This window comes from Anticarsia gemmatalis, chromosome Z (assembly GCF_050436995.1).
Source record: "Anticarsia gemmatalis isolate Benzon Research Colony breed Stoneville strain chromosome Z, ilAntGemm2 primary, whole genome shotgun sequence".
NCBI classification, from domain to species: domain Eukaryota; kingdom Metazoa; phylum Arthropoda; class Insecta; order Lepidoptera; family Erebidae; genus Anticarsia; species Anticarsia gemmatalis.
This window is the reverse complement of record NC_134776.1, coordinates 14,131,078-14,154,766: the sequence shown is the minus strand read 5'-3', so window position 1 is coordinate 14,154,766 and position 23,689 is coordinate 14,131,078. Positions and strand designations below refer to the sequence as shown.

Sequence of the window (23,689 nt, the reverse complement as noted above, 5' to 3'; positions counted from 1 at the left end):
CGTAGCTGGTGTGGATCTACAGCAACAGCTACTTTAATTCGGATTGTTTATCCTTCATACATAGATAATGCAGTAAACACACAGCAGGCTATTTTAAGGTTCTTACCTACCTCTAAGCTTTTCTTTTCGTCGTACATTCCGTCTTCTATTTATTTAAAACTCTTGAATAAAATCATTGAACTTTGAGCACGAATTTCATCCACTCAATTAAATTTCGTACGGCGCCCAAAAAATACAAACAGTTAATGAGAAATTCGACGTTAAATTTTGGAAAAGCTTATCAATTAGCGAAGAGAAGTAATGTCGATTTCCTTGTAGGTAACTCAATTATGATTCGCTAAAAGCTTGTTCAACCAGCAGTACCCACTTAAGGTAGTCCGCACTGGTACAGTTGTACAAGTAAATTAGTTAGCACTTTTGAGACCTAATTTCTAGTAAATTCCGCTTTTTAGCATTATTTGTTGTATTTAAGTCAGGAATTGCTGTTTTTCACAACAGATATAAAAACCTCTTATTTTTACAAATGACTAATATGTCTGCTTAGAACAAAACTTTATTAAATAATTTTTAGGTGATTCTGAAGTCATCTTAAGTTAACATTAATTAACTAATAAAAAATGAAAGGTCCTCTCAGACTCAACTAAAACAGTGAAGCCTTTTATATCTTTTAGGTTCCTAGAAGCTCACGTTGTGAGATCCCCTGTAATTAACATAAAGCTTTTTTGGATGATTGCCAAATTTATTCTTTAAAAAAGGAACTTAAGATGCTGAAGTCACGATTTTTTCTGACACTTAATTTACTTGTTGACAAAGTGGCTAAAAGATTTAGCAAATTAAGTTTCCGTACGTATTTCATTTAAGATTTGACAGAATTTCTGCCGTATTTAATTAGGATGGAATCCTATCCCAATATGGTTCCTCTGCTGCCTCTGTGGCGCGGTCGGTAGTATATGCGACTGCGGTGCGAGAGGTCTCGGGTTCGAATCCTGGGTCGGGCCAAAAAGTCTTTTCTGAGATTTTCTGTTAAGAATTTCTTAGAGATTGCCCGGAGTTAGGAAGTTGAGGTCGAAGACCTCCGTGCCTCGGAGAGCACGTAAAGCCGTCGGTCCTGCGCCTGACCTCTCACTGGTCGTGTCGGTTATCCGTCCCACCAAACTATGAAAGTGATGGAATAGAGAGTGTACCTGTGTATTGTGCGCACACTTGGACACTATAAACAAAGTCCTGCACAGATGGCCAATTTCAATGAAACTGACCGCCGTAGCCGTATATCGGCTAGGAGGACATTATGGTTCCTCAGAGTTACAAGGACAGATTTCCTTTTTTATGATTCTTTAACTCTTCTGTCAGGCACTCAATCAATAACAACCACGTATAACGATTCCTTATATCAATATGGAAATCAATAATAACGAAGTAATCATGTGAAAAGTGATAATGACCGAACTTTGTGAATTTATGCGGCAATCAGAAATGAACGGAGCTGGGAGCACCATGACTAAGCTAACCTAACATTACGAGTTTCGAAACATTCTTACACGGCTGTGTACGATAGTAAGCTACAAATACAAAATTTAAATTCTTGAATTTGCAAGCATGTGGACTTCATGTACAGTGAAGCGTAGGGAAATACCGGAAATACTGAAGACGGTTGATAAAGTTTAGAAAATCAAATTTGTCGCACAATCTAATCACTTCGCACCTTCCGTACGCCGCTAGCGACGGAACGGAAGTCGAGCGCACGTACAACTCGCAACAATCACACACACATTCACATACATCTGGAACATTATACGACAACTTTGATTTCCGTTCAGTTTATTCTCGCTGAACTGCTACTTGCACAAACATATTTATCGGTTCCTACATAAAATCATTGATCTATTTTATTCATAAAAATAACTTGTAAGTCATATGTCCACTTCTGTTGAACGGTGCTTTCTAGAGACTATATAGGGAACTTATAAGTTTGACCCAGTTAGTTGTGTTTCAGCTTTCGTCGCCAAAGTCTTTGGAATCAAACACAGTTGAGTAACCGCCAAGTTTTATACATCGGGATGAGTACAACGTGAGTCTGCAACACCGAGTAAATACCGCTATAACTATGAGAACGAATGACACGAATTGTTTGTGATTGCCGATACCTGTTACTCGGAGAACACGACATAGAACTTTACCTTCGAAACGTGTTCTCATTTAGCAAGTGCTACTACACATCAGCAGTTCTTGATTGTTCGCAGAAGATATTACAGAACATGATGTTTAACTCCAATCGATGACGAGGTGGCAACCCGACACAGATATAAGATACGTGACGCGAAGGTCATAATGAACCGAATCAATTGTGTCCATCAACTTGGATGCAAGCCCCACACTCGCAGCCGCCGCCCGACTGTTAATAACCCGAATAAATTACAAACGGAGGTCTTGTTTATCTATAAATCACTACCAGCACAGAATGCCGGTAGTAATAGACATTCTATTACCATTCCACGTTTAATGTTACTGTTAAACTGAGACCTATGTTCTGTCTCTATTCACTGAACACGATGGGAAATGAGTTATAACATAACATATAATTTTCAAAAAAATCTATTCTTTAACAAGTCTAATTACATTTCCATTAAAATCTAATCAGTGGTGCGAACAAGAAAGTCGGACTGTGGTCAGCCACATGCACATTTATATTTAAAACATTTTATGTTCTCGCCATTTCAGCGCTTTTCCCGGAAATCTTGCAAAACATTTTAACTTTGAACGCATTGTAACAAGTGTTAATTGATAAAACCAATTAGTTCCGCCTACTAAATACCTGAAAGTAACAAAGTACTTGGAGATGTTTTGAGAGGCAAAGTTCGCCACCCTATGAATTATCGCACCCGGCAGTGTTACTAATGAGAGAAGTAGCGGCATTACAAGTAGCAATCGGGGAAGAACTCTAATAGATTACCGATAGATCAACGCCCTACCGACGACACTGAGACCAATGGAAATGGAGAAGCGTGCATACTTACCTATAGTGGTGCGCCTCTACAAATGAGATTTATAACTCGTTTCCGATGATGTGCAGTAGGCGAGGACTAGATAATGATATTTGCTAGACGCAGATTGTTCCATGCAAGTTCCGATACGACGTTATCGGCTAACTGCCACTCGCGTATGTGACATGGCCACATGGTGCCTATGTGTCCGTGTATCGATATCTACTCTTTACTCCACGGTCATTAGCTCGAAACAGCAAAATAAACAAGAAATAACAAGTTCTGCACACGAATAAAGCAAATTGGCGTGTTTTATATAAATGTTGAACATGAATAAATGTTTACAAGATATCTAATTGAATCTTTCGAGTTCAATAAATTTTAATCAACGAGTTTGTTTAGCAGCCTTTAGAGTCCACATAGTTCATTTCAATGTATATTACTTTAATTGAATGACTTTAGCTGTCTATAGCTAATACATTAAAGGTTGTAATTAAAACAACAATACTGTCTAATTAAGAATTAGGGTTCGTTTAAAAAATAGTAAATTACAAACAATCGGTTGCTATTCTATTTTTATTGCGCTTATAAGTATAAATATTATGTAAACTTCTTCGGTACTTCTATTACAATCAATATAACTCTTATAATTAAGTTTAAATATAAAATACTAGATACAATACGCCACGATAGTATTGAAAGTTCGAAATCGTTACCGTAAATACGCATAGAATTTGTAAACATAATGTACGAAGGAATATGTTATAACTTCGGAACATTCGAAAACAACCATTATATACGATATCAAAGGAAATATCTTAAAAGCTGTGCTACGTATTGCGATAATAAACCTTGTTAAATTGATTTACACAAGCACGCGGAAGCGTTGACATCTCCCTATTGTGTTATAGAAATAAGTCGCACACAGCCAGCGTACAGAAATGTTGGCCTCTTGTGAATACAATTATACATAATAATATTATAACTAAGTATTCATTGCAGTTATGTTGATAGTGCGGCGCCAATTTTACTAAAATCTAAAGTCTGGAGTACCCAAAGAAAACTTTCTTTGACAAAACTTATAAGTAGCACGAATTTCTGGTGTCGGTACCAAGAATTGGTCACTCATAGTTTGCTCTAAAGTGAGTCTCTACGGCACCCATTAGGCCCAGGTTGACCAGGATTTCATACAAAATTTGCTGATAGCTAGTCGATTGCGAATAGTTGTATAAAATTGCGCTACGGGTACGCTTTTCTACACTCTACAATGTTTTCATAGTTTTACATTGAAAAATTCCTTGATGCTACTTCGTTAGCAACACGATAGTCGGTAGTCCATAATAACAGAAAAACGCTGGTTTTCAAAGCAAATAGAAAAAGTTTTCAAAGTAAATAATCTTAGTCAATCTCTCGATACGAAAATGATACAATAGATCCAGAATCGAATCACACTTCACTATAAACTCAGTACAAGTAAAATATTTAAGTACATTATTAGTTTATGAAAATTATGATTTGATATTAAAATCAAGACGTTGTTAGTGAGAAGGCATAGCCAATTAATTGTGGAGTGGTTGGTCTCAGCTACACTTAAGTTTGTAATGATTTATTTTATCTACCCTCTCTATCTTACTAATAATATTATAAGCCGTTATTGGAAAACTAGGAAAGTAGGGAAGTTTACAGAGAGAATGTTTGTTTAAAGTGGCGATCGTTCATTTTATTGTTTTGAAATTAAGTTAACAGGGAAGATTTTAAGCTTTGTTTTAACGAAGTCAAGGTACCCATCATTCACATTGCTTCTACTCGTGACGTAAGAGTGGATTATGCATGTCGTCATAATTAATATTATTGACTCAGAAAAATCGAATATCCGACTTTAGGTTCCTCCCTTAGGTAAGTGCAACCTCAAAATTTTGCAACCTATGTTTTAAACAGCTTTCGGGATTTTGTTGACAGTAATTTACAATTTAGGTAATCACATGTAATAGGCATGAGTCTCTACCAAATTTGGTACAAACGAATTCGAAATTATATTGGCAACCAAATAAGGACTTGTTTGATGCAAGTCACTTGTTAGTATAAATAAAATCGGATAACATTCTGACGTCATTCAGTTATGAAATCTACTTTTATTTCATTCGTCAAATAATATAATTATTGGCAAGAAAGACAATGGACGTCATATGACAAAATGAATTTCAGTGGAGAAATTAAATTAAATGTTCATACTATTCAATGTTAATTCACATAATTTTGAATGGAACGTACAATAAACTACGAATCGTTTTGAATAAAATACCATACCATGAATGTATCGGATTTTCTATCTCGTTTTATATTATTGAAATAACATTTAGATGCATTTTGTGTGAAAATCCGTCTACAATATTTAATTTCGTGAATGTGTACTTTACGAGATTAAAAGTATCCTGTAAGCAAATTCAAGACGTGCACTGTCTATTCACAAACATGCACCCGACGACGCGTTCCTTTCAAAAGTTGCATATATTGTGCAGTCTCACCGGAGACTAAGTTTCGCGAGTTCAATATATTACATTAGAGATTACTCTACACTGATTATAAAAGCTCTCAAGGCTTCCCAATGACATTATAAGTTATCTCCGAACACGTCAAAGTTGTTCTAATAGATGAACCAACTATAATATTAGATATTCCAACTATGTAGCTCTAGTTCAATGCAGATTTTCCGCGCAGGTGTCTTACTTCGTACAAAGTATTCGAAGATACTTTGCAAGTTGTTATTTAATTCTGGTGAAATGGTCCAGTTTCCCCGATACAAAGAAACTTTACTTTTTCGGTTACAGTTTGTACGTTTAAATTAAGTGTTATATTTTAGTTATTTATATTTGATTGACAGCAACGCAACTCACCACCGTTCCGTGGACGAGGTCTGTATTACTAAAGTATTTAATAAACTCGTAGATTACCATGTGGTACGTTGGTGACGCATGTCGATTTAATTTTCTGAGGCCCCATGAGAGCGGGCCCACTCATCTAAAAGTAAAAGAGAATATAATGTAAAAGGTTCCGCGTACTTATATTATGTAGATGAATGGTACTTAATTTTTCAACTAGTTAGCATAATATATGTAGAAGTTTTGGCGAACAACAGTTTGGGTCCGGCGGGCGAGCATCTCACGTTGCCAGCCGGAATGTTCCAGTTTCGTCGGAACACCACACACCTCGTTCATCTACATACCTAATGAGCTCTCGCATACTTCTATTGATAACCTTATATTTCTCCGCTAACTACCGCCTTTATGTGTATCAGTATTTTCTTCCCCTATACGTATTTTCCTGTTACATCAACAAAATTATTTCCTTTCATCATCTCTCTCGAAAAATATACAAAAAGCGTACCTACCTATTATTAGTTTGTTACGCAATCTACGACGTTAATTACTTACTAAATAAAGAAAACCTTTTATTAGAATATTATAAAGTACGGTTTCTTAGATACATTAAAAAGTCATTTATGTTCGTCTCCACGGCTTACTGAGTCTAAACGCAATATAATGCACTCGCGAAAAACTACACGGATATTCTCTCAGGTTCAAACTTTAAAACTACAGTTTATGAAAACATTTTCCGAGCGGTGAATATTTTTGTATGAACCTCTCTTAGATTCTAGCCTCGTTTAGATACAAGTACGACTATGTGTGTACTTAGAACTAAGACAAAACTTCTTGAAATGTTTTATATCGAGTCAACATTTCATCTTCATTCATTTAGTCGATTGTCACTAAACTTGTCTTTAATTATAAAGCTCTATCGGAATCCCTCCAACCGTTTAAATCCATTATTTTGAGGCCAATTTTGTCTTGATCACTCAACTGACAATTCTATCCGTAGACAACAAAGCGACACAAAGCAATGCCAGTACAAAATAAGAATAAATAAAACCTGCAAAGCCCCAAACATTGTATAAACCGAAAGCCATACGTTCAGCTGGAGCAAGACGTTCACTCCACAGTTTGTCTAACAGTCAAAGGAGGTCCCGATAAATTGGATTATCTGGTGGCGATGACTTGATAAGTGGAGACGGCGCCTCGGTCAGACAATAGCTGAGTTATCTGCCACCTAGATACGTTTGTATAGGTCACTACACACGGTACCGGAGTCCACAAAGCTCGTTCCACCTGTGCGACTACGGATTTAGACGCGATACATATCTAACTAAACCACATGTGAGGAACGAGTAGGTAAACCTCAATCGATTTGCTGCTATAACAATGTGTTGATCTTTTGTTAAAGCGTTCCTAACGGTTTATGGTCTGCTTTAGTGAGCAAATACTTCGAATAACGAGTGTTTATTCGAATTCACTCGAATCTGGAACGTATTCCTGGCCTTTGATTGCGCTGAAAATAGGCATACATTATGCATGTGAGATTATAAAGCAATTATGACGTATAATATTGCGTATAATGTAATTTAGAACTGCCTTTGCATGAATATCGAACCTCTCAACAGTCAGTAAATGGCGCCGCGATTTAATCAATATGTAAATCTATGCTACCTTATAATGTGTATGTAATTCTATACCCTCCCCAAAAGCTTGTTAATTAACAAAATAAATGGATGATTTTAAAATCAATCCGCGTATAATATAAAACTAACAACAATTCAACAATACAAAAATACCTGAATCTTTCGCGGAAATTATGTAAAATATGTACCTACAAGCATAAATTATCTACCGAAATTGAAAAATGTTTGGTAATATCATTAATCCGATTACTAATATAAATATATATTTATTGAGTGATTCTTGGTACTCATTATGAATGTTTTTGTTTTGATTTTCTGAATATTGTTATGATAGCCATATTTCTCTTCAGAAGCGATTACGAGGGAAATGCGACGATCAATTGTTTTTTTTTTCTTTTTTTTTTAATCAATCACATAATATAAAAACTTTAGTAAAACACAAAAATTATCGTAAATCGTATCAGCACAGTCTTTGTCAAATCAATAAACTATAGTTTTCAAAGTTAAGATGAAATTATAGTGAACTTTACATAGGCTTTTTAGGCCTTTATTTTTTACCACAAAACATTAAAATTAACATGATTTTAATTTAATTAAAGACGGAAAATAATTCGTTTGAAACATGCCAAGTAATTCATATTTAGAGGTGCCGTGCCAAAACTCATTCCGCTCCCGTTTCGGTACATGTTTTAAAACCAATAAACTATCTGCATCACCGTCTCTGGCTGCTGGGGTATTAGCTTCAAAATTAAGTGTCGACCGGACGTCGCCAGCTAGTGCTGCCTGAGGCTATGTCACTGCATTTTAGAATTTCTAGACTCCTTGCTTCGAGACTTGACGATAATTCGATCTGACCATCATGTAACACTGCCTGATATCCGTAAACTTATATATAACTTGTAACTTTCCAATATAAAGAACATAAACACATCCTATTTTTAAGTTTTATTTCAGCCGTAAAGCAGCTACATTAGTCTAAAAGCCCCATTAAAGTTAAAATAATTGCGGTATTAGCATTTGTGCTAAAATATTGTAATTAGATTCCACAGTAAAAACAAGTAACGTAACGATACAACTCAGTATGTTTTCATTGCATAAGAATAAAAAACATCTTGTTGAGTGAACAGTTCGTAGTCATTTTTTAAGGAAAGTTGCTAAGTAGAATAATGCTAAAAATATATGTTAAAGGAGAAAGTAGGCTTGTTTATGTTTTAAATATCCGCAAAAAAGTTGTATAAGAGAACAATCCTTCTAACATTTAATAACGAATGCTATAGACAAAAGGCATTAGCCGCGTCTACGTAACAAAAATGTTCGAGAACATCTCTCTTGAGGATCTACAATACATCTTGTGAAGATCTTTAGAATGTCTTTAAATTGTGACTAAACGTTGCAGTCGAGTTTCATAATCCGATTGAGAAGAAAGTAATAGGGGCTTCATTCTGTTAATCGAGGACATTAAATGGCGGTATCACGGCGCTCCCGTCGTTGCCTCTAATGGGCTTTTACCAACGCATTTACCTAACGAATGACCTAGGCGGCTGGCGGGTGGCGGCCGGCGGCTGGTGAGCGCACTCTGTTCGCCTGCAGCCGCCTCGCCAGCACGTCCACTACATTTAAAACCCGATATACGAGTCCCGAGAGCGCCACTGAGTTACAAACGACATCAAGGATGTGTCCGTTATACTCCGTGTCGGAGAATTAATCGACGTGTTTCAATCAATTCTCCACCATGCCAGCTCACGATAGTTAGCATATGTATGAGAGTTACGGATAGAAGGGATTTCTAAAAAAGGTAATATCACAGCCGGCTTCAGCACCCTGGGACAAAGAATTAGTTTAACGAGTTAAACATTTGCAGATTTTATATAGAAGCACTTTGTCGCATTATCTAAAGGATAATTTATCCTTTGAATTCTAATCGATTTTGTGAAATTAATAGGAAATTCTATCTTGCAAATATATCAACGAAAATTTACTGAATGGAACAAGTTTATGAGATTTTGCCAGCGGTCACTTTGCCATATACCAGTGCACCACGTGCACCAACATTACATCACACACATACATTACTTTGTGTAATTCACAAACAATTGTTCTGAATCTGGTTATAATCTGTGAATGTAATTTGCATGCGCTCGTTTACTCTAAGGTATACAAAAATATTGATAGTAGGTAACTTTTTTGGAAACAAACTAGACATTTAGGAAGAAAATATACAAAAATAAATTTGTTGCCTATATTTAAGTTATAGTAAAACTTAATAACAAGATGATGTACTCTAGAATGAAGATCAACAATGATCTATGGTTCGCACGATATTGTAGTCTTGTATTTATGAACAGACGACCTGGACAAGGCAAGTGAAGCGACTAATATTATGCTGAGAACACAATAACAATCCCTAAGGAAATTTATTGAGATGGCCATGTTCATCACGGACTATTATACGGTTAAATTGACATTGATAAACGTTGAATATATATTTAATTAACCATTAATTGCGGGATAAGTATCTCGATTAAGTACCACACGATGCAATGGACAGCTAATTAACGGTGCAGTAAATTCAACCCCTTGGGGTGCGAAAAGAGTTGATTAACCATATTTATGAAAAAAAATGGTCTGTAAAAAAACGTGAAAGGGTGAATGCAAAATTTTGTCAGCCCTTTTAACAAGCAGCAGTTAGGAAAAATAATAAGTTCTGTTTGTAAACTTGGCTGTAAGGTAAAATGAAACAATAAACGTGTTATTAAACAGTAGTAACTAGATAAAGCTATTTAACTTAAATGTAATTTTCCTGACTAATTTCACAAAATAATTACTGCTGCAAACTACCCGTAATTAATAAAATGTCACTCTACTAGTTGTTGTAGCTAAATACCTATGCAATTAAATACCGTACAAATAATCCTCCTCTATTTAATTTAAAACAAGTATATTAAAACGCATATTTAATTATTTACTCGTGTATTTTAGGATTGAATTAATAACTATTCAAACTAATTCAAATTGTGTCATATGTAGGTTAAAGAATATAATAAATGAATGGTTCAAAATTAATAGATTCCACACAGCAAAATCATTACTGACCAAACGCAATAAAGTTTAGGAATATTTCGTTCAAATTTAACCGTTCACCAATTAATCGAACTAATTTTCAATTAACTTTTCAGCTTTTCCACCACAAACAAGTTTATTTGAAGCGAATATTGGTATTCACCAAATAGGTTTCTTGGAACCTGATTGCTATAGATGCTATAGATTGCGGAATGCAGGCTACAAACAACGGCGCTGCTCAACTTTCACGTTACCAAGTAAGATTGAATATAAATGACCAAGTACCGCCAAGTCAATTGACTCCAAAATGCTAGAATGTGTAAAGTTAGATCAACTTCAAAGATGAAGTTTGCGTGAAAATACTTTCAGGCTAATTATTATGGAGGTAGTTTAAGTTCGTTGCTGAAGCCGAACCGAGGTTATCTTCCTCGCGACGGTGACGCCGACGCCTCACAGATCCGTATAAGATTTTGACTTTCCAAAGTAGGTATTACATGAGCTACGACGCGTAATATTAATTCCAGACAAATATGTTTACAAGTGACGTAACGTTTAAATTAAAGCAATTGGATATGAAATGAGTTTACTTTGTGACGCTAAAAGTAATTTGTTAAGACTCATTCCTCATCATCCTACAGAACGGTTTAATTTAATCAAGTTATTTATGTCTTGTAGAATGTTTGTGGCTCCGAGAACTTACAGATCGATTTTAGGGATTCCCCTTACGTGCGATGGACTGTAAACAACAATTTGCTTTTGAAGTGGCCTCGAATTGTATGAATACGGAATCTCGTGAATGACGTTTGACTGACGTTACGTTGGTCTTGTCCAACTGTCAGGAACTCGTACTCGAAGCGAACAAAGTCTCTGCTTCTAACTTACACCGGTCGATCAGCCTTATAAATGAAAATAGCCAATCCATGTGGCGCGTCAACGAAAATTGCAGTGCCTAACTACCCTACCGAACTTTTGCTAATTCTATCCGTCGGTTTCAGATACAAACTTTGCCTTTGAAAAAGCTTTTGTTTTTCTGTTTTACCTTTCGCCTAAGTTGCGAATGCAATGCAAAATGAGAGGAGCTGGAGCCTGAATGCATAAAAATCTCAGTGAAAGGTAAAACTTTCTCGTTTTCAATGTTTTAGATAAAGCGCTATATTATGAGTTTAATATTTAATGTTTATGTGCATTGTTCTATGTTGCTTTGCATGTTATAGAATTTGACAAAACTATGCTCTCAAAGATTGCGGAATTTAATTCAAAGCGGTATTTGATAATATCACGTTTAACAGACTATTTTGTTGATCGGTGGCTGCAACCGAGTACAATAATGTATCCGAAAAGTTTGTTGCTTCTATCGTAAAAGGATAATATTTTAAAGTTATCTCGTCAAAGACATGACTGAAAACTTCAACAACTTTTATAACATTAAAATATGCAGCTTATTTTTTAATAAAAAAAACATTTTAAAGCATAGGTCATTCTAGCTGGTATTAAAATCACGATCATGTTCTAACTAGTCTTTATTTCTAGCCGAATCCTATCCTCGTCTTGTTCAAAAGCACAAAGCAAGAACAGCCTTTACTAATTCCCGACTACGTCTTAATCCTAGCTTCTAATACAAACTGCAACTTATTAGAACCCCTTTCAATACAAATTCTGAACAGAAATAGAAATGTTTATCCTAAAATAATTCGTCGCATCTAGTTCAAGCTTGTCGAATAGAATTCTATTCTAGAAAGATAATTAGCGTTTCCTAGAATGCACCCGTCTTTGAGTGTCCTACTGTATGGGATGAGACGCTTTGGCTTGCAAGTCGTCGTCTGATGCCACTACCAGGAATCCATTATGCCGCTGTTATCGTCGTTGCTCCTTTGTCATCTAAACAGGCTTATTTACTCCTCTATGAGGCTTCAGCGACTACAAATAAGCCATTCACCTGCGGAATACAAGTGCATTGATAAAATACCCGGCATGTACGTGTTTATTACACGAACAATCCGACTGCCCTTTATCTCCTAACAAGGTCGACTATGTTTTCTTCTTTGTTGGTTATGTCGTGCCTTTGTCTTTACGGTTTCCAATTGCTAATGGACCTTAATGGATATTATTTTTCGCTATGGTTTACGAAATGAAGTCAGCCAGAAAAGTTTTCTTTTATGAGAAACGTGGGGATAGACGTAACAATTTCAAAATTAAGTAACTATGTTTTATTTTAAAAATGTTTTACTGAAATCCTAAAATAACTCTTTTGAGCACAAATGGATAAAATTTAAATCCATTTTAAGCCTGCTTCTTTATGCCGTCATGCATATGAACAAGAAATATCTGGATTTTAGCTCACCGATTTAAACGAAATATGACTTTACGATTCCTTTTGCAGTAGATAGACAGATATTAAATCCTGTAACTACCAGTTCTCTTTCCTTGTACGCTTTCAACTAAGTTACACTTTTATGTTGTACATGAGCTTAAAATGTATTTTTTCTTTAACTGTACAAAAGGCAAACGTGAATGGTAGCCGGTAGTCTAAAAGAGTAATAAATTGTAGACTTGAAACTCTAAATCCATTAAGTAACAAAGTAGGAGTGTTATTTTTAGAAAACATTTTTACACGAGGCGTTCTTGAGCAAATATGTAATTATGTTTATAATAGTGTGGCATTACAAAGACTTGACAAATTTACTTACGTTCGTCTATGTGTAAAAACCAGTTACTCGTCACGAGAGTAAATGAGTCAAGATGTCGAACACGCAAGCACAAAAAACAGTAGTCTCACCACAAAAGTTTTCACGTAACATGCAAGTCAATATTGATAAAATACATTTACCGTCGTCATAATTTAACCAGCCGCTTAATTGTACCGTACAAGCGCCACTTCGTTTTAATATCAACAGTTAATGAGCATTAAACGTGTCAATTATGCTCAAGTAAAATAACATTATTTCTTTTTACTCTGAGGTCGTAATTTCTCTAACAATGGTAAATGGAGTTTTAGGGTCCATAACTTTTAAAGAGCGTCAGTAACACGAACCACGTGATATTTTGCGCCCACTTTACAGTAAAGTGCTACAGCGTGTTTTTTCGCTTTGTTATATTTACATGAAGCCGTCACCATTCATCTTCATAGGATGGCGAAATGTAAACATGACAAGCTTTAGTATGTATAGCGGGATTATGTTTTTGCGAAGAGCAATAGTTGGACAGTGATGTCGTTGTATTTTTACTAGATAAGTAATTTTCATTAATTCTTTTACACCCTTTGTTCAATAAGAGGGGCACGCTCGCCTATAATTGGTGCCTCATTTTTTATTAAAGCTGCTATCATTACGGCTGCAATTTCAACAATAAATTGCCAGGTAACGTGACGGTGTGCAAGAAAAATATCCACCAAGAATGGCTTCAATTTGACAGTTCCGCTTACCGTGGCTAATCCTTTTCTTGGAACTTGTTCCCACTCACCGCTTAGACACTTCGTAAACTCTGGTGAGATATCAGCCTTAATAAAATGACAATTAATTTATAATATAGAAGTGCGTCCAATGAGCAAAATTTCTTCAATAGATATCACGCCATTTTCCTCACTCTGCACAATATAAATATTAATTATAATTATCAATGTAGGCCATGATTGAGACATTCATTACTGTAATGTGACAGCAAAACTAATGAGCCTCTAGTGGGTGTTCAAAGCAAAATTACTAGACGATATTGAAAAGGTATTATCACATTGACAAACTAAAATTAGTACTAACAAGACATCGTTGATATACTAAGTCATAAAGAGAAATAAGTTAATGTTTTACTAAGCTCCATGAAAGCACAGCGATGTCTAAATGTGGTTGATTCGTACCAATAACATCCGAAACAATACTTTAAAGCCGCTGATGATTAAATATTCTGTTCTTAATGTTTTGAGGTATATTTCCAATATTACGTAGTTTTATAATTCTATATTTTCTGATGAGACGTTCAAAGTAATACCTAGGCTCCTATCTAGCAGAGATATCGTTTCCGACGTTCCTAGGAAGTTTGCTCATAAAACTCATACGCGCGAGTGTGAGGTAAGCCCATAAAAATAAAATATCCAATCATGCATTTTTTAAGTTTATTCCAATGACCTCAGTGTGACCTTGATATATGTAAATTCCAGCAAGGTAATAAAAGAGAAATATTTGAAATCACACAGAATAAACTAAATTACAATTTCATTTTACGGTGGATAAATCATTCTGTAATGTTACTTCTATGTTTATTATTAAGCCTAAACTCGTTTCAAGGTTTCGTCAAATTATTGCCTTTAGACATGATTTTAGAATCTGCCTCTCCTATTTACTTTAAATGACACCACATTTAAGCAAAAACGCAATATCTAAAACGTACGAAAGAAAGAAGTTGTTTGCGCTAATATTAAACATTCAGCGATACAAATGATTATCTCGAATATTGCTAATGATTTCGGGCTCCCAGCGGTCGCCGTTTGAAAGTAGCTTTTCTTTATTGTAAAGAAGTTCTTCGTGGGTTTCAGTGCTGTATTCGAAATTGGGTCCTTCGACAATGGCGTCGACGGGGCAAGCCTCCTGGCAGAAGCCGCAGAAGATGCACTTAGTGAGGTCGATATCGTAGCGAGTAGCTCGACGCGAGCCGTCGCAGCGCTCCTCGGCGTCGATGGTGATGGCCTGCGGTGGACACAGCGCCTCACATAATTTACACGCAATGCACCGCTCCTCGCCCGACGGATACCTCCGCAGTGCATGCTCTCCTCTGAATCGCGGAGATAACGGACCTTTCTCGAAAGGATAGTTTATGGTTGCGGGCTCTTTGAAAATGTGTCCCAATGTTACCATAAAACCTGAAAAGAATTTTACGTTCAAGTAAACAAAGATTTGAAATGCATTTTATTAAAACAATGTCTGCAATAACAAAAGATTTCAGACAAACTGCAAATGTATAATAACTTTCGAGGAAACTCATTATCATCTCAGAATCAACTTAGATAACTCCTTCAGCATTCAGTCGAGACGTTACACTTTGTTTTGGTACTTGCGAGAAAAATGAATTAACTTCTTAGGTTATAGACTTAGCTAATGTGGCTAATTTTAATGAAAATGATTGTTACTTCAGATCTCTTAAAATAAGCTTTAGTATTTGAACATAAAACTGAACCACACTGGATAAAATCCAAGTAGATAATTAAAATTAAATGTAATTAAGTAGTTTTAAGAACTTGAACTGTAAAAAGTTCTAAGCACCGTCTTGGTAATTCATGTGGCAGTATGCGACTGCCGATAACAAGATCTTAAATAAACCAGTAATACTAGTTGGAGAACGTTAAATATAGTTTTACCGTAAAGAAAAGTTTTGCGGTTTAATGCCGGAATGAAATTATATTATGCAGAAAGTGAGCATATTCATGCACACAATGGTTTTACTGTATAATAAAAAAAACATTTTTCAACCTATGTCTGGTACCTAAGTCCAGAATTGTGATAAAATCTTTTACGCCGCTATATCATACGCATACTTTCAGCAGTAAATTTTTTAATTATATTAGGTCGGGGAAAAAGTCTTTTCGCATTATAGTATGTATGAACTTGTAATAAAATCTTTTCTCTATACAAAAAGGTCGATATTTGGGTACCTCCGAACTTACTGAAAGAAACCTAATGAACCGTGTACTCATTTGTGATTCTTGAAGCCAAAGAGATTTTATTACAAGTACATAGATACTATAATGCGAAAAGACTTTTTCTTCGACCTAATAATAGAGTCAAGAGTCGACCTAATAATAAGTTAAAAGTAGTACATTTTAAAATCACCAAGGTATGAAAGAAAAAAGCTCGTAAGCACTCATATAAGTGGTAACAGGTAAATAATTTAGGATTGTATAAAGCTGTTCTGTATCCGCTAATCCTTTCGCTTACTTTTCCGTTAGGCGCTTCGTTTACTGGTCGCAAATCCTACTTAATACATACGAATATGATGGCAATTTACTCAAAGGATATTTGTTTCTTTTTCAGGTTTCATTCAATCATGTTCTAACGTCATGTCAATTTATATCATATGTTATTTTTCAATATATCTTCAGTCTCTCAAACGAAATTACTGTTTACCGGACTTATAACCAATCTTCGAGCTGCTACCTACCTACTGTATATTAAGTATCTGATGACGTAATACATAATATTTTGCTCGATCTAGGAAACGAACTCAAGAATACGTTGTCCACACTTTCAATGGCATTTACTTACTATGTTTACGTATAAAGTTGTTATTTATTCTTTGATCTAGTTTATAAGAACTCACACTTAAACAACAATACAACAGCGATGCACAAATCCTAAATATTTCGTGCCCCTCTCTTTTCCTAGAAAATTAAAATATGGAACATAAATCCTATTTCCTCAATCCCCTACAAACGAATGCCTACATTTTATTTTATTGTTAATAAATTCGTAGAGACATGATTGGTTATCAATCCCAATCGTCTCTCGGACTCGAAAAAGGGCAAATCACTTCTGAAAGAGATTTATTCGGCAAGAAAATAGCGAGGCGTGGTTTACTTCAAGCAAAACATATTCATTTTCTTAACAAAAAGTTTCTAGTAATATTTGTATATAGAAATGTAGACGACGCAAAATAATAAAATCTTTGTCGCAAGGAGTATGCAGAGACTGCTGTTTACACTTTAATTACATTCACATTCATTCATACAATCATGACGTCATACGGGTCTACTAGTGTTTTTATATATTTTTTAACACTAACGACGGCTATATCATACGCATTTCTATTATAATAAGAACTCTGTCTTTTCTGTACATGCCCCAAACTACCTAACGAAAGAACACACATATTCGTGTATTCACTATTAACTCAATGATTTAATTAGTTATAAAAAAACAACAAACCTCTCACTATCTCTGTCCAAAAGATGATGTTGCAGGCTCTGTCCACGAATTCCCGCATGCCTGTTTTTGGAGGTTGGTCGTTGATATAGATCCAATTGACGTCATTCTGTGTTCTTGGGCAGCAGAAGTAGGGAGGATACTGGATGCAGGGAGGGCAGTAGTCGGGGCAGGGATAGCATGGTTGTTCCTGGCTCCGCGGTGGTTGCTCCTGCCCCGGGCACGGAGGACAGGGCGCCGGCGCACCACACTCCGGCGGTTCCGGGTGACTCGCACGAACTTGTTGGACAACTACCTTATTCCATCTTAAAGATACAGTTCTAAAAATATAACGATTAAAAACATTCATTTTTTATATTGTTATGACAAGTTTGACAAATTAGATTTTTTAGTAAACATAGATTTACCATAGACATGAATAAAAGAATAAACAATATTGTCAAAAATAGTTTACATCCTTTTTGTCTCGCCACCGATTAAGCTAAGCAGTGTCTTTATCTGGTCGAACTGTAAGTCACAATAGTTTTCTTCACAGAAATACGCCGTTTTCTTTGGCGAAAAATATGTTCATTCTGGTCGTTTTTCATAGAGTCTACCGCAGTGGTTAAGTTGGTCACCTATTATACTTAGCGCAATAACGTCGTATATTGTTGATTACTATTACTTCGAGGGACAATAAAAATATGGTCCACACGTCCCAAAAAGTTATTGTTAATAAAAAAGTGTCTTACGAGAGTCCATAATACTAGACGAAACTTTAACAAAATAGTATTCGAAAATCATGTCTTCAATCAGAACGAACAGAGAATGAAATCTAAGCTAACTGCTACCCGAGCTGTCATCAACACACATTTGAGGTTGGCAATTTTGCCGAACGTATCCCACCTCTAATTAACCAAGCTGTGATTGAGGTGCAACACGACTAGTTGCTGCTCCCTAATGAAGAATCAAGTAATAGCACATTACTTAGACGCCTGCCTGTACATAGCACATATTGTATTTATACGTCAAACAAACTATTCTCGAATGTTTGCTTATATTATCAACTTATTTGAGAACTTGAATATTTACACTCTTATTCATAAAAATATATGAAGTTATGAAAGGCTTATAAAGAATTTCGTTTCTTTCACTCCTTAGTGAAATGAAAAAGAGAAATCATATAGTAGTAGTTTTTATCTAAAATAGGTTTATAATGTGTTTACGAGTAAGAGGGTTACTGTGCAAATAAAATACTTTTGGGTGTCTGAAGGAAATTACTTGTTTTATCCTTCAATTCAAAACGTTTAAAACTGCAACTATGATACATTTACATTTCCCTTGTTCAAAAACCTTGAACTTAGTAAGCAGTACTTTTAGAACGGCATGCATCACGATGTCACAAACACTCGATACTTGTCTCGAATACAATGAACACCAAAGACAGTCGTTAAGGGAAGTCTATGCGCCGAAATATCATGACCACTGGTAACAATTATTGGAATATCGAGGTGCGAAGATATGTTATCGTTCTGTGGAAACAATTATATTCAACCTAATAGGGGACTTACGGAAAAAATTATAACAACGACAGCTTTGGAACATATTATGCTTCCCGTCTCTATGTTATATTCACAAGGTTTCCTCTGTAACGTCATGTAATGGAATTGCTCGGCGTGATAATCCGAGTTTTCGTAAAACCCCTCTCGATTTTCCGGAAATACGATCGACGATCCTTCGTCGTCATTATTAAGTTAGGCATGTGTTTGTTGGTGCAATATCGTCTGCATGATGTCGCCATCGACAATCATAATGTACCAGCTAGTTATTTTGTTTCGTACGTCAAAATACCCCGTAATGACGACAGTGCGGGCGCGGATCAATTACTCTGAAACCTTCCAATTAAAATTGGCTTCTGTCCGCAATTATTATTTTGGTTGCATTGGAAATATCCTATGACGATTCAACTAATTTCTGTACACACTGTAATGTATAAACTTGATATAATGCACATGAAATAGTATGAAATGAGCTTAATGCCACTTTTAACCTTTGTTTAAATTAGGTAAATTGTAATTTCTGAATAATATAACAAATGTTGGAAAGGTACATATTTAAATCCGTCCAATGAACTCTCTTCACACAAGAGTAAATTCATGTACGTTTGTGATATTGTATCAATCAGTTGGATATATTAATGTTAAAATATAAACATTTACAATGAAATGATGATATAAATAACATTTTATCAACAAGTATTGTTGCAGCTCATTGTCATACGGAATAAAAGCAAGTGGCTACCAAATAAATACGCATTCGGCTTAAATGCTGATTACATTCAGATACCTCCGCATAATTGAATTAAATATGATTGGAGGGTTAAGCTGCAAGAGGCGGCACGTTGCACGGACAAAGCTGATCAAAGATTCAGAATATGAGGTTTATTTCGCATTCAATGATAGGATTAATGCGTGACAGTGTTTCAGTGGCGCTGACGCCTACCTGTTCTATGCAAATTGTTGCCGACACTAATCCATGCACTATTTCGAATACGCATTCGGACGCGCTTAATGAGCACATATTTTACGAGTAAATTAAAAGCAGCGTAGTTTATTTTATCACATAAAATTACATTCAGTATTAAAATAGGCAGCAAGGTAATGTACACGTAAAAGCTCTTTTAAAAGTTTAGGCCACTTTAATTGCATGTACTAGAGCACAAACATACAACACACTGTAAACCAAATTAGCAATTCGTGAACGTTCACAGGATTGCAGTTTGCAGTTAAATACCGGCCGCTTATGGTCACACCGGTCACACGAGTTTTGGGGCAGTTTTGTTCAATTAACGAACATTCACGTTTAGTTTCAAATCTTTCGCTGACAGCGCTATTGACTAACTAAATGGAGGTGTAGCGTGTTTCTATTCCAACCTATGAACTTTAAATTGAAACATTCGTGAGCACGAGAAATATCAGATTACAATTTGACACTTGAACTGCAACATATGTACTTTACTACTTATATGCGGAACCAACGAACGGGAAGGGGATATAACCTATTGACTGAATCGTTATTATAATAGCCATGCCATTCGCTATACGATAAATGCTTGCTGTTAATATTAGTTACCACTTGTTAACTATCGTTGGGATGGGTGGTTTGATATTCAGCTGGAACAAAGGCTAGCCATTTACTTCCAATGCCTTTGTTTGACGAGCCATCAATAAGACAAATGCATGGAGGATAAAGGTTAATGCTAGTATGCGTAGCGTCTTCGTATGCATTGAATTGCACATTGAACAATACATTTTCCATTTAGAATAATGCATCTCATATTTCTCTGTCCGGTCGTCCTGATTTATAGATATTCGTGTAGATATTTTTGAATAAACCAATAAGGTAAAGTTGCGGTAACAAGCACAAGCGTCGTTTTCAATCAAATCTGGCCAACTGCACTTAGCAGCACTAAACCTTTTAACAGACAGGATATTGAATTTTCATAGTTTAATTACTTGTAAAGCAAAACATGTTCTCGGTATGCTTTATTAGTTGTGCGGCGCAGGCTGTCCGGGGATTTGTAGAAAAACCATGTTGAAGCGTGGCAAGTTTATTCCTCAGTAAAACATTTCAGCGTGTTGAACATAACAGTGTTGAACATAACAGTGTTGAACATAACAGTGTTGAACTTTGAACAGATAAAGCTTGCGGACGGGTAAAAATTGAGTTTACGCAGTATTGATTAGAGTCCCTCGAGTGCACTGGACTATATTTTACTAGGGTTCAGTGCGGACATAGTAAAACACCTTTTTTCATTTAGAACAAATGACATTGTCATATATTTCTACCAGCCTACTTTGTAACAATAATGATTTACATTGAACAAAATATTTACTGTTTAATCGTTATATGTTTAGAACTAGATGTAGAATATTTAATTAACACGTCACGCAAACAATATTCCAGAATGATGAAGAGCTTCGGTTACGTCTTAAATTTAATCCCATTCTCTCGAATGTGAAACCTAATTTTGGCATCAGCTTTGACAAACCTGAATCCAATGATTATAAAATATAATAATATCTACTGTAAAGAAATGTTTTATAATACTCTTAAACTCGTTCGTATATATTTACGTTTGCCTGGTTTAACATATTTCATAAATACATTTTATCACTTCTTATCACGATGAAATATCCACTTACGTGTTCGTGTTGACAATATAATTTTTGATGTCAGCGAATGCGGAAACCAAGATTGATTAGATTATGAAGACATTGATTAACTACGTACAAAAATACATTTTCAAATGGAAGTCGTAAACAGTAAAAGTTAATTAGCTGACCTTATATTCACGTTAACCATTGACCTTTAGTTTTAAACTTACAAATGACGCAACCTTAGGTTAACTGAATATTATAAAATCATTTCAAAAGTCTTTGGTTATAAGGTGACAAGATAAGGTTGGCTTGAAGTTTGAACACGGTTCACGACTTCGTGAAAGCTGGAGTCAGCTGAAGCGCAATGCGGCTCCGTCCGGATGATTGGAAACTGAAACCTTGAGAACTCCTTACCTGATCTTGTTACGAGAATTTTAGACGGTAACGAAAGTTTTTATTTCAGCGTCCTTGGAGGAAAAATAGTCGGATACTTGTTTCGTTATTTTTTATAAACGTCCTCGTTCCGTGGCATTTTTTATACAGAATAATAAATTTACTTACCGAATGTGAAACTGCATCACAATTTCACAAAATGCTGTGCATTTGTATATCTGCTTTGTGTAGGAAGGTGACTCACTTAAGCATTAGCATACGAGTAGATGTAGTATGTAGCACTGAATGTCAGAGGTGTGTGTGTATAATATATTAATTGTTGCTCGCTCGTAAACTTAACATATTGTTATGATATAATGTGTGTATCACGTGACCTACCTCAGAACCTTACTCCTAGTTTAAATACACGAATATATTTTTCACAACTACATCATCAGAATTACTCTACCACTCAAATTTTAAGGATTCATGTCTTCTTATTTGAAACCGCGTGTATTTCCCATGAGTTTTGTACATATGCTAGTTGATTCAAAACAACCATGCTTCTGTGCTGCATGTTCTGGTATTCCCTTGTACACGAAATTCGCAACCAGAATTCCAAGGTAAACTTTCCAATGTTTACTCTGCCTTGTGTTTCTAGCTTACAGACTACAGGCCTTTATTGGTATTTTCGGAACCACCTCACTGCCTTTAGAGGATCAAAGAACTGGAAGAAGTGACCAAGCGTAGTACTTCCTATGTCAGTATTACTTTGTTACAACATAGGTACATTGGTTCCACATAAACTGTACGTATTATATTTGTGGATCTAAGATAAACAAACGTGTCGTTCTTTAATATCCGGTTCGTCGTGGAAATATATTAGATCGTGGAAATGATAAGGAGGTTATCGTGATCTCGGCGGCGAGCTAGCTGAGCCTATAGCTACTATCGAAGAAAGTTTGATCACGTGCTGAGTGCCGTCATCGTCGTTAGCTGGTCGTTATGCTAATAGCCCTGTGACGAGGCTCGTCGCGATCGCTTCATCGCATCACAAATTGTTTTATCTTGTGTCGTATTACAACTAAGCGCAAACTTAACTGGGAAAATGAGCCGCAATATTGATGTGTTCCGAATCTCGTGGCTGCCAGGTGGAAACTTTTCACTTAGCCTCATTTACACACGCCTTACGAACGTACCCTTACGCGCTCTGAATTATTGAATTGATTTTGATCTACTGTTTCTGAGAAAAGCCAAGATAAACTCCGAATCCTTCGCAGATTATTTTATATTTATACATTGCGATAGGAAATATAAATTCAGCGCGAATGGCGCCCCAAAGTAAAGCTGACCGATCAGATTTAAACCAAACGCCGCCGAAATATCATAATAGATACGGAAATCCGATTAAATAAGACATATTAAATTGTATTCGTAACCTGGCGCGATCCAAAGGTCGTTTCAATTATTCAACGGTAAGGAAGAGGATTTAACACATGTGGGAACATAATATAATGTACCTACTTTTGGATTTGGTTTAAGCCAACCAGCGTACGTTTATGTTATGTACGAGTATGTCGTAAAGATAAACCAAGACAAATAAATATAATAATGTCGAGGGATAAAACTGAAAACTTCTCAGCCTCATATGTATAAGTATCAGTTATTCAGTCAGTAAGGCTGTTTAAGGATGATTCCTAGACCTGCATCGGTCAATCA

The 23,689-nt window shown here is 35.7% G+C and overlaps 1 protein-coding gene across 1 annotated transcript; it reads right to left on the bottom strand.

Moving 5' to 3' along the window:
- Positions 1–14,709: 14,709 nt before the first annotated feature.
- Positions 14,710–17,829, bottom strand: LOC142986459 (NADH-ubiquinone oxidoreductase subunit 8-like). Its single transcript, XM_076134975.1, has 2 exons — positions 17,463–17,829; positions 14,710–15,403 (listed from the first exon to the last, which is right to left on the bottom strand). Exons 1-2 carry the CDS (start codon positions 17,806–17,808, stop codon positions 14,970–14,972), a joined length of 780 nt encoding a protein of 259 aa, XP_075991090.1. The 5' UTR covers positions 17,809–17,829; the 3' UTR covers positions 14,710–14,969.
- Between the last annotated feature and the right edge of the window lie 5,860 nt (positions 17,830–23,689).